At 37.9% G+C, this 13,102-nt stretch overlaps 1 protein-coding gene across 2 annotated transcripts in view; it reads right to left on the bottom strand.

The window, feature by feature from the left end:
* The window catches only part of LOC114248379 (T-box transcription factor TBX20), a 42,333-nt gene extending 30,131 nt beyond the window's left edge, over nucleotides 1-12,202 (bottom strand). The window contains exons 1-2 of one of the 2 annotated variants that reach the window (XM_089740352.1): nucleotides 11,432-12,202; nucleotides 7,103-7,388 (exon numbers count right to left, since the gene is read on the bottom strand). In XM_089740352.1, the coding sequence (XP_089596478.1) occupies nucleotides 7,103-7,388; nucleotides 11,432-11,675 (530 nt within the window). In that variant the 5' untranslated portion in view covers nucleotides 11,676-12,202. The remainder of the gene's footprint in view (nucleotides 1-7,102; nucleotides 7,389-11,431) is intronic. The other variant, XM_089740353.1, reaches the window with a different exon arrangement.
* Nucleotides 12,203-13,102: the final 900 nt, after the last annotated feature.

The raw sequence follows: 13,102 nt of genomic DNA, 5'->3' as shown, positions 1-13,102 counted from the left end.
CACCCCTCCTGGCTGAGCCCTTGCTCGCCCACCTGCCCTGGTGAAACTAGAAAGGCCTCCGGGCCACTAGTAATCTTTTAATCATAAAAAAAGCGACTATACCGGGATTCAAATTATGTGGGCAGGCACTAATTTCTATAATATAATACTTCCTCGGAATGAGCGTCGTGTAATGCAATAAAAACCCCAAAACAATATTTGTTGACCGTGAAAATGTGTTATGACATTTCGCGCTATTATAACTGTTACATCCTTTGTTTGTTATATTGTCGTCACCGAACCACTGCGTCGGCAGACCAAGCTGTCTTTGCCAAATTGCTAAGCAAAACATTAAGAATATATGTAACAATGAAAGCTATTGGTTTCTATTGTCAACTTCTCTGAAGTAACACCGTATGTATGGTAACGAACGTTTTTTTTTCCTTAAATGGGTGGACGAGCTCACAGCCCACCTGGTGTTAATTGGTTACTGGAGCCCATAGACATCTACGACGTTAGTGCGCCACCCACCTTGAGATATAAGTTCTAAGGTCTCAAGTATAGTTACAGCGGCTGCCTCACCCTTCAAACCGAAACGCCTTACTGCTTCACGGCAGAAATAGGCAGGGCGGTGATACCTACCCGCGCGGACTCACAAGAGGTCCTAGCACCAGTAAAAGTATGTATGCATGTATGTATGTTTCAGAATGTATGCATTTTGCGAGTTTATTTCACCTCGCGTCTAATGTAGAACATAAATCAGAGGTAACACGGCCTCCCCGCGCCTCCTAGCCGTCGATAAAATTCCAAATTGTTTTCTCGCCCCCGGTGGGCGCCGCCCCGGTTCGCTCTTAAACGCCGTCTCAAGTTGCACTTGTGAATCGCACTTTTTACTGTTCTTGAAATTGGCGTTGCAAATTGCTTTCCGACTTCGTTCGCTCGATCCACCGGCTTTTATGGCTCCATCGGTTTATGTTTTACAAGTATTACCGAAAGACGGTTTAATTTTTATTTATTTTATTTTATTTTAAATTGCAAAACTATCGTTCCTAATAGGTAGAAGCGACGCACTGGCATTGCTAAATGCGATCCAATTAGAAGATTAAACGTTGACAATTACAGTGTCGGATAGCGATCGTATATCAACAATTATCGCGCGAGTGCGACAAATTGCGAACTGGCCCCCGTGAACGTGTAGCCGCTGAATGTCCCGCAAAGCCTTCACTGCGGAAAACTTCATTTATTTCCATCTTTCTTATTATTTAAGCTATTTCTAACTTAAATAACTAAATGATGACCGGTTTTTTTTATAAAGCCATCTTGTTGTGTCTTTAAAGCGGTTAGTTGCCCTCAATTAAGAAAAATAGTATTATTATTCGCCAATAGATGTCGGGAAAAGTTGATTATTGAAAACACGAATAAAACAACCTTTTCTGAAAATAAATGGTATCTAGATGGATTTATCGCCCCCGAAATCCCCTGTATACTAAATTGTATGAAAATCGTTGGAGCCGTTTCCGAGATTCAGATTATATACATATATATTAATATACAAGAATTGCTTGTTTAAAGGTATAAGATAACTATTTAATACTAGCTGACCCGGCAGACTTCGTAGTGCCTCAATCGATAAATAAAAGACCAAAATTTTTGTATAAAATAAACTTAAAACAAACAAAAGGAATCCGTCCGACGGGGGACACATCAAAGGAAAAACAAAATTGTTATTTTTATTTAATTCCGAGCATTTTCATATTTATCTACCTTTTAAACCTTCTCTGGACTTCCACAAATAATTCAAGACCGAAATTAGTCAAATCGGTTGAGCCGTTCTCGAGTTTTAGCGAGACTAACGAACAGAAATTAATTTTTATATATGTAGGTATATAGAAGAAGAAGATTAAATAATACGTATTTTAGTTAGAAGTAACTTAAATAATTTACAACTACGTAGATACATTCGATTTGCTCTGTTTTGAAAGACGTCGAAATAAACAACGTTTTTTTAAACAAACTATCATTAAAGCTTTGTTTTTATAGCACTTATTATCTAATAGACATGTGAATTTAAATTGATCCGTTTTATTTTTAAGCGGTTGATAAAAATATTCATCAAACAAAAACCGACTTTTAATTAAGCTGTTTGAATTAAATGCGGAAGAAGAAAGCGGTTAATAGAAAATCTGATTCGATATAGTTAACGTTTATTATCATTATATTTATTCACAATAATGACGGCGATCAAAACTTTGTTATATATTTTATAGAAAACAATAATTCATTGTGAATTTTCGTAAGATAACTGTGATTTTGATAGTGTATTTGATGATTTAGATGCTAAACGATCCAGTTTTTTTTTTCATCTTCATCACGAACAACAAAGAGAAGTCGCGGCAGTTGAAATACGTTTTATGATACCTTAAATTTACGATTTTGAGATAGTCGGTGAGATGTAAATCATAGAGGCATCGGCGTGCCAACTTCGCGATCAAACGATTAAAGCGTTGGCAAGTAATACGCAGAAAACATCTTCACTAGGTATCCCGTTGTTCGCGGCCGTCGATAGATCGTGTTACGAAAACATCTTAATTTAAATTCTATTGGCAGTATTTGATTGTAGGGAAACGTATATTTAACCTTTAAGTGGCGGGTATCTTACCATATAAACAATAACTAGTGGTAGGACCGCTTGTGAGTCCGCGCGGGTAGGTACCACCGCCCTGCCTATTTCTGCCGTGAAGCAGTGATGCGTTTCGGTTTGAAGGGTGGGGCAGCCGTTGTAACTATACTGAGATCTTAGAGCTTATATCTCAAGGTGGGTGGCGCATTTACATTGTAGATGTCCATGGGCTCCAGTAACCACTTAACACCAGGTGGGCTGTGAGATCGTCCACACATCTAAGCTATAAAAAAAAAATAGTGTAGGGTGGCCATACCCGAACCTGAAGACCGAATGGTAAACAGTCGACGTCGCCCAGAACACGTCATTACGGAACCTCCCGATCCATTAACGGTGCTTTTAGGTACCACAAGCACCGGTCACCGTCCTCGTCGAACCCGTCGCTTGCGACGAAGGGCTCGGCGAGCGAATTAACCAGATATACAGTGATAAGACACAGCCCACTGAGATTCTCACCGGATCTTCTCAGTGGGTCGCGTTTCCGATCCGGTGGTAGATTCTGCGAAGCACTGCTCTTGCTAGGGCCAGTGCTAGCATCACTCCGTTTTGAGCCCCGTGAGCTCACCTACTAGTTAAGGTTACGCTGAAATAGCCTCTCAAGGCTATCAGCTTAGGTTTAAAAAAAGTAGGATAATCTTTGAATTAAAGTGTTGATTTAATTATATTCAAACATCAAGTCTTCTACTTGTAAAAATTCACTTATAGATCTGCACTTACTTACTGCAGTTACTAGCGTTTTGTTCTCTAAAACAATCAAGAACATAATTTTTGGTGTTCCAAACAAAGTTAATTTTAAATAATCGCTTTCACATACATTTTTTTAGTATATTAAGTCCAGTAAGAAATAATCCGCGTATCGGATATATATCAAAATATTTGTAGAACGAATGAAAAATTGGTCCAATTGAATAGACTACGTGTAACGATCAGTCCTGTTTTAAAAACGGAGCTTACCGCGTTAGCTCTGGGGGCTATTAGTGTGTGACGACCGACGAACTAAAGTAAATAATTTAAATTATTCTATTACTTTTGTTATGTTAATCTGGAAGGGGCGAATGCAACTAATGCGCGCAGATTAAACAAGTGTACATATTTTCAATAGATTTGTTCTAGAAAACAATTCGAGAAACTTCTTAATGGCGAGATTAGTTTTATTATGGCCCAATAATAAAAGAAGTCTGCTGTTGGAAGTGCTCTAAAAATCATTCCTCTTGATGAAGTTGTCGAAAAGAACCGAGTGCACGTTTTGTTCGGACATATATGATTCTCGCAGTTTTCCCGACAGTACGGCCGATCTCTGCGGAGCAATTCAATTACAGTGAAAGATCCCTCATAAGCGAATCGTTTTTCCGAGTCATTAATTTTTTCGAACGACACAGGGCTCCGCGTGATATGGCGGGGTGGGTCCAAACGCGCGGCTATCTCGCGAGATAATGCTGATTTATGCGGGCTAGCAACGGTCGCGATTCGTCGCGGGCCGTCGCTGCGACACGCGAATGTCGCGCGATCGCATCGACGCTCGCGTCAGTTTGTTTAGCCGTTACCCGCGTCCCTAGCCAGTCCTACATTCGTGACGGTTAGTTGCCGAGATTTATGTTAATCGACCGGGCCGAGCCGGATAAGCTCGCGTGACGATATGAGACAAATTATCTCTATTGCTGCTTCCCTTTGCTGCCGTTGTACCATTGAAATTACTTTTCTCATGGTTAATACGAGAGTTTTCTCTTTTTTACTTTAAAACTTTAAAGATACTGTGATGTGTGGGCTATCTAAATGATACGAGTGCTTTGGTCGACGGTCGTTTATTGACTGCCTTACTAATTACTTAATACAAAATACAATGGTTATACCTATACTACAACTAAAGTAACGTGTTGTTGCACACTACAATAGTCCTAACTTTTAATTCCATTGATTTATCTTATGTACCAGCAAAACCTTCATATGACCTATGGTGTTCGTATTAAACAGGCTTACTTTACTATTGCAATTACAAAGTATACTCGGCACAAACATTCCAAAAATCGTTCTGGACCGATTAGTTTTCAAAAAAGGGTATATTTCCCGTTGTTGTATTTTATGGTGCGTGGTAGAAAAACCGAATGCCCGAGGCGTCGTTAACTCGAGAACATTACGACGAATAAATAACTGCGGTATTAATACAGCTTTATAGTCCGTGACAGGGCTCATTGTTTTAGGCATTACGCTTGGCCATCGCCAAAGTTTTCTATATAGATTTTGAGATTAAATAAAATTTCATCAGCAAACATCGGTAACGAACCAATGAGTTTTATCGTCGACGTTTCGCTCTTGTTTTAGCTGTTTGTTTTGTTTTAAAAGGGCGACGTTATCAAAAGATTGGGTTTGTTAAATTTGCGACGCTCGCTCTCCTATCGGTCGTTGATTTACGATTCAATTCATAAGCAACGTCAGTTGGTAATTTATGAACATTCGAGCTGATTAACAGTGCTTAAGCCGTACATTAGCCCACTGAGTTTCTAGCCGGATCTTCTCAGTGGGTCGCGGTTCCGATCCGGTGGTAGATTCTGCGAAGCATTGCTCTTGCTAGGGTCAGTGTTAGCATCACTCCGGTTTGAGCCCCGTGAGCTCACATACTAGTTAAGGTTACGCTGAAATAGCCTCCCAAGGCTATCAGCTTTTTTTATTTATTGCTTAGATGTGTGAACGAGCTCACAGCCCACCTGGTGGTAAGTGGTTACTGGAGCTCATAGACATCTACAACGTAAATGCGCCACACACCTTGAGACATAAGTTCTAAGGTCTAAGTATAGTTACAACGGCTGCCCCACCCTTCAAACCGAAACGCATTACTGCTTCACGGCAGAAATAGACGGGGCGGTGGTAACTACCCGTGAGGACTCACAAGAGGTCCTACCACCAGCTTAGGTAGGAAAAAAAGAGAAAAGCCGTACAATTTTGAATGCAGATTCAGGTCCTTTCCGCGCCGGTAATGACTAAGATTCGTGAGTTAAAACGCACGGTAACCGTGCAACATCCAATGCGGGCTCGATTGGCCATTGTTCGTCAGCGCAGCGCGACCGACACGCCTCGCGCCGCTGACGTCGCCAGTGTACTACCAACCTTATCGCCACCGAAACGCATTGCCGATTATTACCTTGATCTCGAAACAACCGCCGGATTCGATTACCTACCTACCACAGAGTTTTAATTTTTCTTTACAAAAGTTAAGTGGCTATTCACTGCGCGCTATGAAAATTGAAACTCAATAACGCATGTTTAACATTAAAGGAGCTCGGATTTACGATCGCAATCAATTAGTTGGCGTAAAGTCATATTTTAATAAGTACAACGGTAAAAGTATTGAGCAATTAGATTGCCAATAAAGGGTTGTAAATCTCATGATTTTACAGGGCCAGAAGAATATAGCTATCCAGGCGGTCTGACCCATTAAACTTAATGATTGATGCATACTATCATATATAGCTATAACAGAACAATTAATAGCGATTATATTTTTGTACTTTTTTCTATTGGCCTTTTAGGCATACGTGCATACGGCCCACCTGGTGGTGAGTGGTTATCGGTTATGGAATTCAGCAATGCCGAGGGCAGAACTAAGCCGCTGCCTACTGATAAGTATCAGTTTCATTTACTACTAGTTTGAAATATTAGGGAAATACTGTATAACACTGAATACGAGTGAGTACGGAACTCGTCATACACAATTCGAGATTTATATGATTCAATAAATAATGGAATAATAAAATTAAGAAGTATATTCGGTGATTATATCACAAGACGAATGTTCCCTTGAGATATGAGTGTTTAACGCATGACTACCTCGCGGTAGGAATGGCGAAATAGAAATAACTGATGCTCACCAAACATCCTACTGTCAACATTTCTGCTTTGAAGGGTAGGACAGCAATTATGCAATATATCTCAAAACTTTGACCTCATATTTTAGAACCGATGGCAAAGTTCACATTGAGATGTCAGTGTGATACACCATATGCACACTGAGTTCTTCAGGCATAAACAAACGTAAGCACTGTATTTGTATTTTGGCAATATCGTCTTATCTACGAACCGCCATCATTAATTTTCCATACATACAATTCGCGATATTTGCATCGATATACGGGTTAAAACAGTAGACACTAATTTTTGTGAATATTACGACTAAAAACTCATTTTATTGGATACTAGCGACCCGCCCTCGCTTCGTTTCGGAAACTGTAATTTATTATTGATTTCTCCACAGTTTAATGGATGTTATTATACATATAAACCTTCCTTTTCAATCACTCTATCTATTAAAAAAAACCGCATCAAAATCCGTTCCGTAGTTTTAAAGATTTAAGCATACATAGGAATATAAGGACAGAGAATGCGATTTTGTTTTATACTATGTAGTGATTACTACTAAAATCAAGTGTCAAGTGAAAGCAAGCAGCTCACCTTCCAGTCTTCGTGATTATCATTTCAGTTCCGAGTTCGTTGAATTTGTCCCAAAGTTCCTTAGTTTCGAGGTGGCATTGTATGTGGCGCATCTCCTCGCTGGACCATCGCTCAACCAGCTGCGGATTACGAGGGGGGGGTGAGACGGCTCTCGATCCGCCCGCGGTACCACTGGCAGACCCAGCCTCGGAAGTCGAAGAAACGTCCACCGGAGAGTCTCTCTCGAATTCAACCAGAGGCGGTGACGGTGATCCTGATGCAGACGCTGTCGCGTCTACGAATTTCTCTGTAATAGAACAAGCACTATCGTAAATAATTCTCACTGAGATTCAGGATATAAGTATTGTTAACGCGTTATTTTTTTATAACTTTGTACCCATGTCATTATCTTATCTTCAAGCTATTTTAATTTAAAAATAAATTATCATTATATTCAAAGAGACTTGGCCAACAACAAAATTTAGTAAAGTTAAAACACGCTTAGTAGACGCGTTAGCGGTAGTATCAACCGCAAATTCCAGAAAATGGATATAATCGGGAGACATCGTTTTATATTTTCTATTTTTTTAATTCAAATTAACACTCGCTTCATTTGATATCATATTGAGCATAATAACTGAAACATTAATAGAATTACTATCTATCATAATCATAGATTAAAACATTTCTTTTTGGACGGAATACGAATTTCATTTTTAGAACATTTGTGAACGTTACTATTCTAAATGATTGAGACTATTTTTTTAATTGAGTAACACAGATATTACTATACTTTTTTTTCTTAAGATATAAAAACCACAAACAAATTATGACATGAACACACTATTCGCACCCAATTACGTGGCGTCTGCACCAATTTTTAGGTAAGTTTTTGGTTACCTCATTCTAACCATCATCGCGAACCGATTTCCTATCTTCCGAGATCAAAAGAATATTTTTATAAAATCCCACACTAAATAAATATTTTCCCGCGTACATTCCGAATAATAAATGAGGTAGTTGTCAAAGAATATCTTTTTAAATTCCCAATCTATTTTAACAAATACATTTTGTACAAATGTATGTCCAAACTTTGAATATATTTCGGGGTTTCATTGACTTAATTTCATTTTTAGAGAGAAGGCCTGTTGTTCAAAGTAATTTTCTTCAAACGTCATCTGTTAACGAAGGTCGGGCTCATTAAGACGCCCTGAACCTTAAACACAAAGATCTCTTAATACAGATCTCAGGTGTCTTCTTTTTTTCCTACCTAAGCTGATAGTCTTGAGAGGCTATATCAGCGTAACCTTAACCAGTAGGTGAGCTCACGGGGCTCAAACCGGAGTGATTCTAACACTGACCCTAGCAAGAGCAGTGCTTCGCAGAATCTACCACCGGATCGGAAACGCGACCCACTGAGAAGATCCGGCGAGGAACTCAGTGGGTACGTCTATGGGTGGTGTCTTTATTAGACAACTAGCGCAGACTTTTTTGTCAAGATTCCTTTTCTTATTTCTCTTCCTCTCTATATTATTCAAACGTTCTATCATGTCTTCGACTATTAACAAAGACAATTCTTATTTAGGAACTCTAAGTTTGTGCCCATAATAACCCATTTTATTTTTTATCTTTTTTTTATTTCTTTTTCAATGTTTAGTTCCTCTATTCTTTTAACTACAGGTCGTAATGCGTCCACATTCAAGACCTTGTTTACTGCACGGTATTGATAACTTTCTACACCCACATTTCAAACAATAGGTATTATTTAGCAACTTGCCAGTTGGTACAGAGCTGGATGCTTAGATGTCTGTCACACCGAAAGGTCCTTAATTAAAAGAGGATCTTTGTTTGTTTGATTCTGCAACTTATTTCCAAACTACGATCACTACGATTGTTAGCACTTAGATTTTTGGATTCTTTCTAGTCTTAAGCATCCATTCCATCCAATACTTTCAGACTTACGGTACATATATAATATAATATAATATAGTTATAATAGCTTTTTACACTATACAAAAATTCTTACAGATCCTAAAGTGAAGGTAATTAATATTGTATGGTTAGCATATCGGGTGTAGTTAATTCGATATCGAGCGGAAGTACAAATACACTTGGTGATTTCTTAAAACATTTAATTCCTGAATTAGTTTCTAGAGAGAAACTATTGGAGATTACAAATATTTGTTAAATCTAATTTTATAGAAAGTATCAGTGATGTAACAGAATATATATTGTCCTGAAATACAGTAGTGTTTTTTGGTTCGTTAAGTTCCGTCGGTTAATTTGATAGACATGCTGTTTATATTTGAACAACGATGAATACAGTAATAGTATTTTTTTAATTATCTATTACGATATCAACGAAGCGTTTTCTATTTTTTTTACTTTTATTTTACGTAAATGGGTATAACCAATGGTATTAGGAAATTACCAATCAACAAACAATCACATCATAAAGGCCACTAGTCGCCACCTACTCTGCAGATAGCTTTTTTTTTATTGCCCTTGTAGGAAGACGAGCATACGGCCCACCTGATGGTGAGTGGTTACCGTCGCCCATGGAGTTCAGCAATGCCAGGGGCAGAGCCAAGCCGCCGCCTACCGCAAAACGTACCGCTACCTACTGTAGCTTGAAGCGACACGCGAGTTTGAAATCTGAATTGCATTGTACCTAACAGTAGCTATTGGAGCCTTAAAACTTGGAACGAATAATAATATTTTCTCGCTTAAAGGGAATAATGTCTTATCGTGCGTGCTCACAACAGGGTACCTTTGATATCACTTGGACTCTTAATGGAAAGCGTTTAATTCAATTATAATAAGTTTATAATTATGTAGAGATTAAACGAAAGAAGATGAAAAATGCTGGTAATAGAAGACTAAAATGAACTGCCTTATTCAGATTAGAGACCAAATTTCTTGTAAGAGACTCTCACTGACCAACTCGGAATTTATAATTTATAGAATTGTAAGATTCTTTCTGCAAAGAGACGTGACTCAAAAATCAAACAAAACAAATTTTAATAATGTAGATAATATATATGTAAACATCACAATAAATAATTCAATAAACCGGTTTTACAGCAATAATTTGATTGACATTTTGAATTTGATGACCAAATAATTGAAATAATTTGATTGATTGATATGAAATAAGACCAAAACCATGAGATCTAGAAAATCACAATAAAAGTGCCTTCGAAATTATCTTCAGACACCATCTTTTCAATGCTTCTCTATAAATATTTTTATAAATAATTTTTTGTTGTTAAACATATATTTATTTACTAGCTGACCCGGCAGACTTCGTAGTGCCTCAATCGATAAATAAAAGACACATCAAGGGGACACATCAAAGGAAAAACAAAATTGTTTGTTTTTATATAATTCCGAGCTTTTTTATATTTTCTCACCTTTTAACCCTTCCCTGGACTTCCACGAATAATTCAAGACCAAAATTAGCCAAATCGGTACAGCTGTTCTCGAGTTTTAGCGAGACTAACGAACAGCAATTCATTTTTATATAGATACATAGATTTTCTAAGACTCGGTATTAAATGTAAGGCTTATAAAAATTAGCTCAATATATTTCATTAAATTGTCTTGATCCTTGATCTTCACTCTCAATTAAGGTGAAACGTAAAAAAGGTGAAACGCTATACGTATTTCACAAATATGTTTACTTAAATCATAAATTCATTAAGAAATTTAATCGAATACTATTATATTATTTGAAACTGCCGTGCAAGAATGCTAATTAATGGTGACAACAGGTTAAAAAATACAATCTTGTTTCTTGAACAAGTTAATTAAAATAATGTAAAGATAAAAGAGGTTTAATAACAAAATAATAATTTAATGTGTGTGTCTTTCTGTTTTTGTGTTTGTACGAGATTTAATGATGATTTATAGAAGACTTTAAGACATTAATGTAACACATAATTCGTTATGTATAATACTTTGAAGATTTTCTTAAAAAATTTAATGGGCGGGTATTATATTTTACGCTTTATATTATGTAAATTAAAAACTCAGAATTTTCATTAGTTCTAATTAATTGTACTTGGATGATTTATTTTTATTATTTAATTAGTCGAATATTCATGTACCCATTAAAGGGGTAGTGACTTGCGATTCACAAAATAATTAACAGTTTTTATTCTTAATTAAAGTGATTTTGAATACGATCAATAAATAAATATGAATGAATAGTAACATTACTAAAAAAGATTTAAATGACATGGTACTTAATAAATTATTTGAAATGTAATTATTTTAAGACCTATGAGGTTTAATGTTTTTGTAATATGAATATTATTGCGTTGAAATGTATGTATGTAAAAGTTATACCTAGTGGAGTAAGAGTATCTTCTCGAGGATCTCTATGTCTCCGCCTCTCTCGTCGCTCTTGTCTATCTCTTGCCATTATGGCTGCGATGGAGAAGTCTGTAGCACAGGGGCGCGCGGAGCAGTCTTCCTCCATGGCGTGCCCCTGCCGATCTCGACCCTCGCCTTGCAGCAGCATCAAGTTAGTCCCCTCTGAGCCCAGTCCGCCGTTCGGAGTCCACAACTTGTCACCTTCCGAACATCCCATCGGTGGAGTAGACCATAATCGTTCCAACTTTACAAATAAATAAATAAATAAACCTTTTTAAACTGAAATGTCTCAATTACACTTTAGTTTTGTTTTTTTTATCTCGAATAAAACAAAAAGTCTCAAAACAAGTACACGAAATGAGTTTTATCGTTTTAAGCAAATAGTTAAATCTCTCTTCTAAAACACTTTCTTCGTTTTAAAATCGTAACACAAAACGTGAACAGTTTGACATAATACAAGCGTAGGCTTTGATATTAATTGTTTACGATGCGCTTAGGAATGTAGTGGGACTGTTCGTAAGTTACGAAGTGCGAGAAGAAACTTTTTACGCGCGCTATTTACGCGTCCGCGGCTAGAGCGGACCGGTGCGGCTTGGAGCGCTGTCGACTCGACTGAGGCGGCGGCGAGGCGGCCGGCGGCCCGCCACAGGGAGGGGCCTGCATCACCGCCCAAGCCACCACACTCCGACCACGCACACACCATCACTTTTTATTACTTCTTTCTTGTGAATTCCGTCCCGCTCCCGCCGGGCTTGCCGCTCGCGCCCGTCCCTATCGCGAGTTTTTCTCCGCGCGATAACTATTGAAATTCGCTAAACGACTCACCGCGGCGCAGAAAAGGCCCTCTCGTTAAACGGTGAGCCGATCGTATCGAAGTATTTATTCGCTTTAGTCGAAGCACCGATGCTCCGATCGCTGTTTATGCACTGTGAGAACTTGCCGCCGCCGATGGGGCCGTTTCCGATCCGATTACTTACATGGGTTTCGTGGTTATTATACCATGAATAAATAAATAAGTTAAGTGCACGATGCAAATGGCTCTGACGTCGATACGCGTTCGCTTCAGGGCTAAATATTAACTGCTTAATGCTGGATACGATAGCTTGAGAATGTAGTTTATCTTTTTTACCATCTTACGCATGAACTTTTACTAAATAAAATCACTATTTAAGTAAACGAATGCTATTTACCTTTAAAGGTTAATAATACGAGTATTCTTAAAAGGCACGTATAAAATGAGAAAATTCATAATTATCGTCACAATAACATTCACACGTAAGCTCTTATATATAAAAAACATAGTAACTAGCGTGTTCTATCGATGGAAAAATTAAACTTAGTATTTCGGAAGGACATAAATATTTTACGCCCTGTTCACCAACTCAACACAAATGAATCCACCGGCCAAGGAGTCAGTGCTTCTAATCGCAAATTGCCTCCGCATTTATAGCGCTAGATCAAATTTGCGGAAAATTAATAAACGCACGTTCTTTCGTTTGCATGTATTTATTATAATTTATTAAGTGCCAGGAGCTCAAACTAACCATGTCGTTTGGCAGTAAAGCTTATCGACGGTAAGTCGGTAATGGCCGCACAAATGGCCGCCGATACGTGAATTGTGACGAATCGCATTAATTATTTTGT

This window comes from Bombyx mandarina, chromosome 04 (assembly GCF_030267445.1).
Source record: "Bombyx mandarina strain Sakado chromosome 04, ASM3026744v2".
In the NCBI taxonomy this organism is placed as follows: domain Eukaryota; kingdom Metazoa; phylum Arthropoda; class Insecta; order Lepidoptera; family Bombycidae; genus Bombyx; species Bombyx mandarina.
This window is presented reverse-complemented; position numbering and strand designations above follow the sequence as displayed.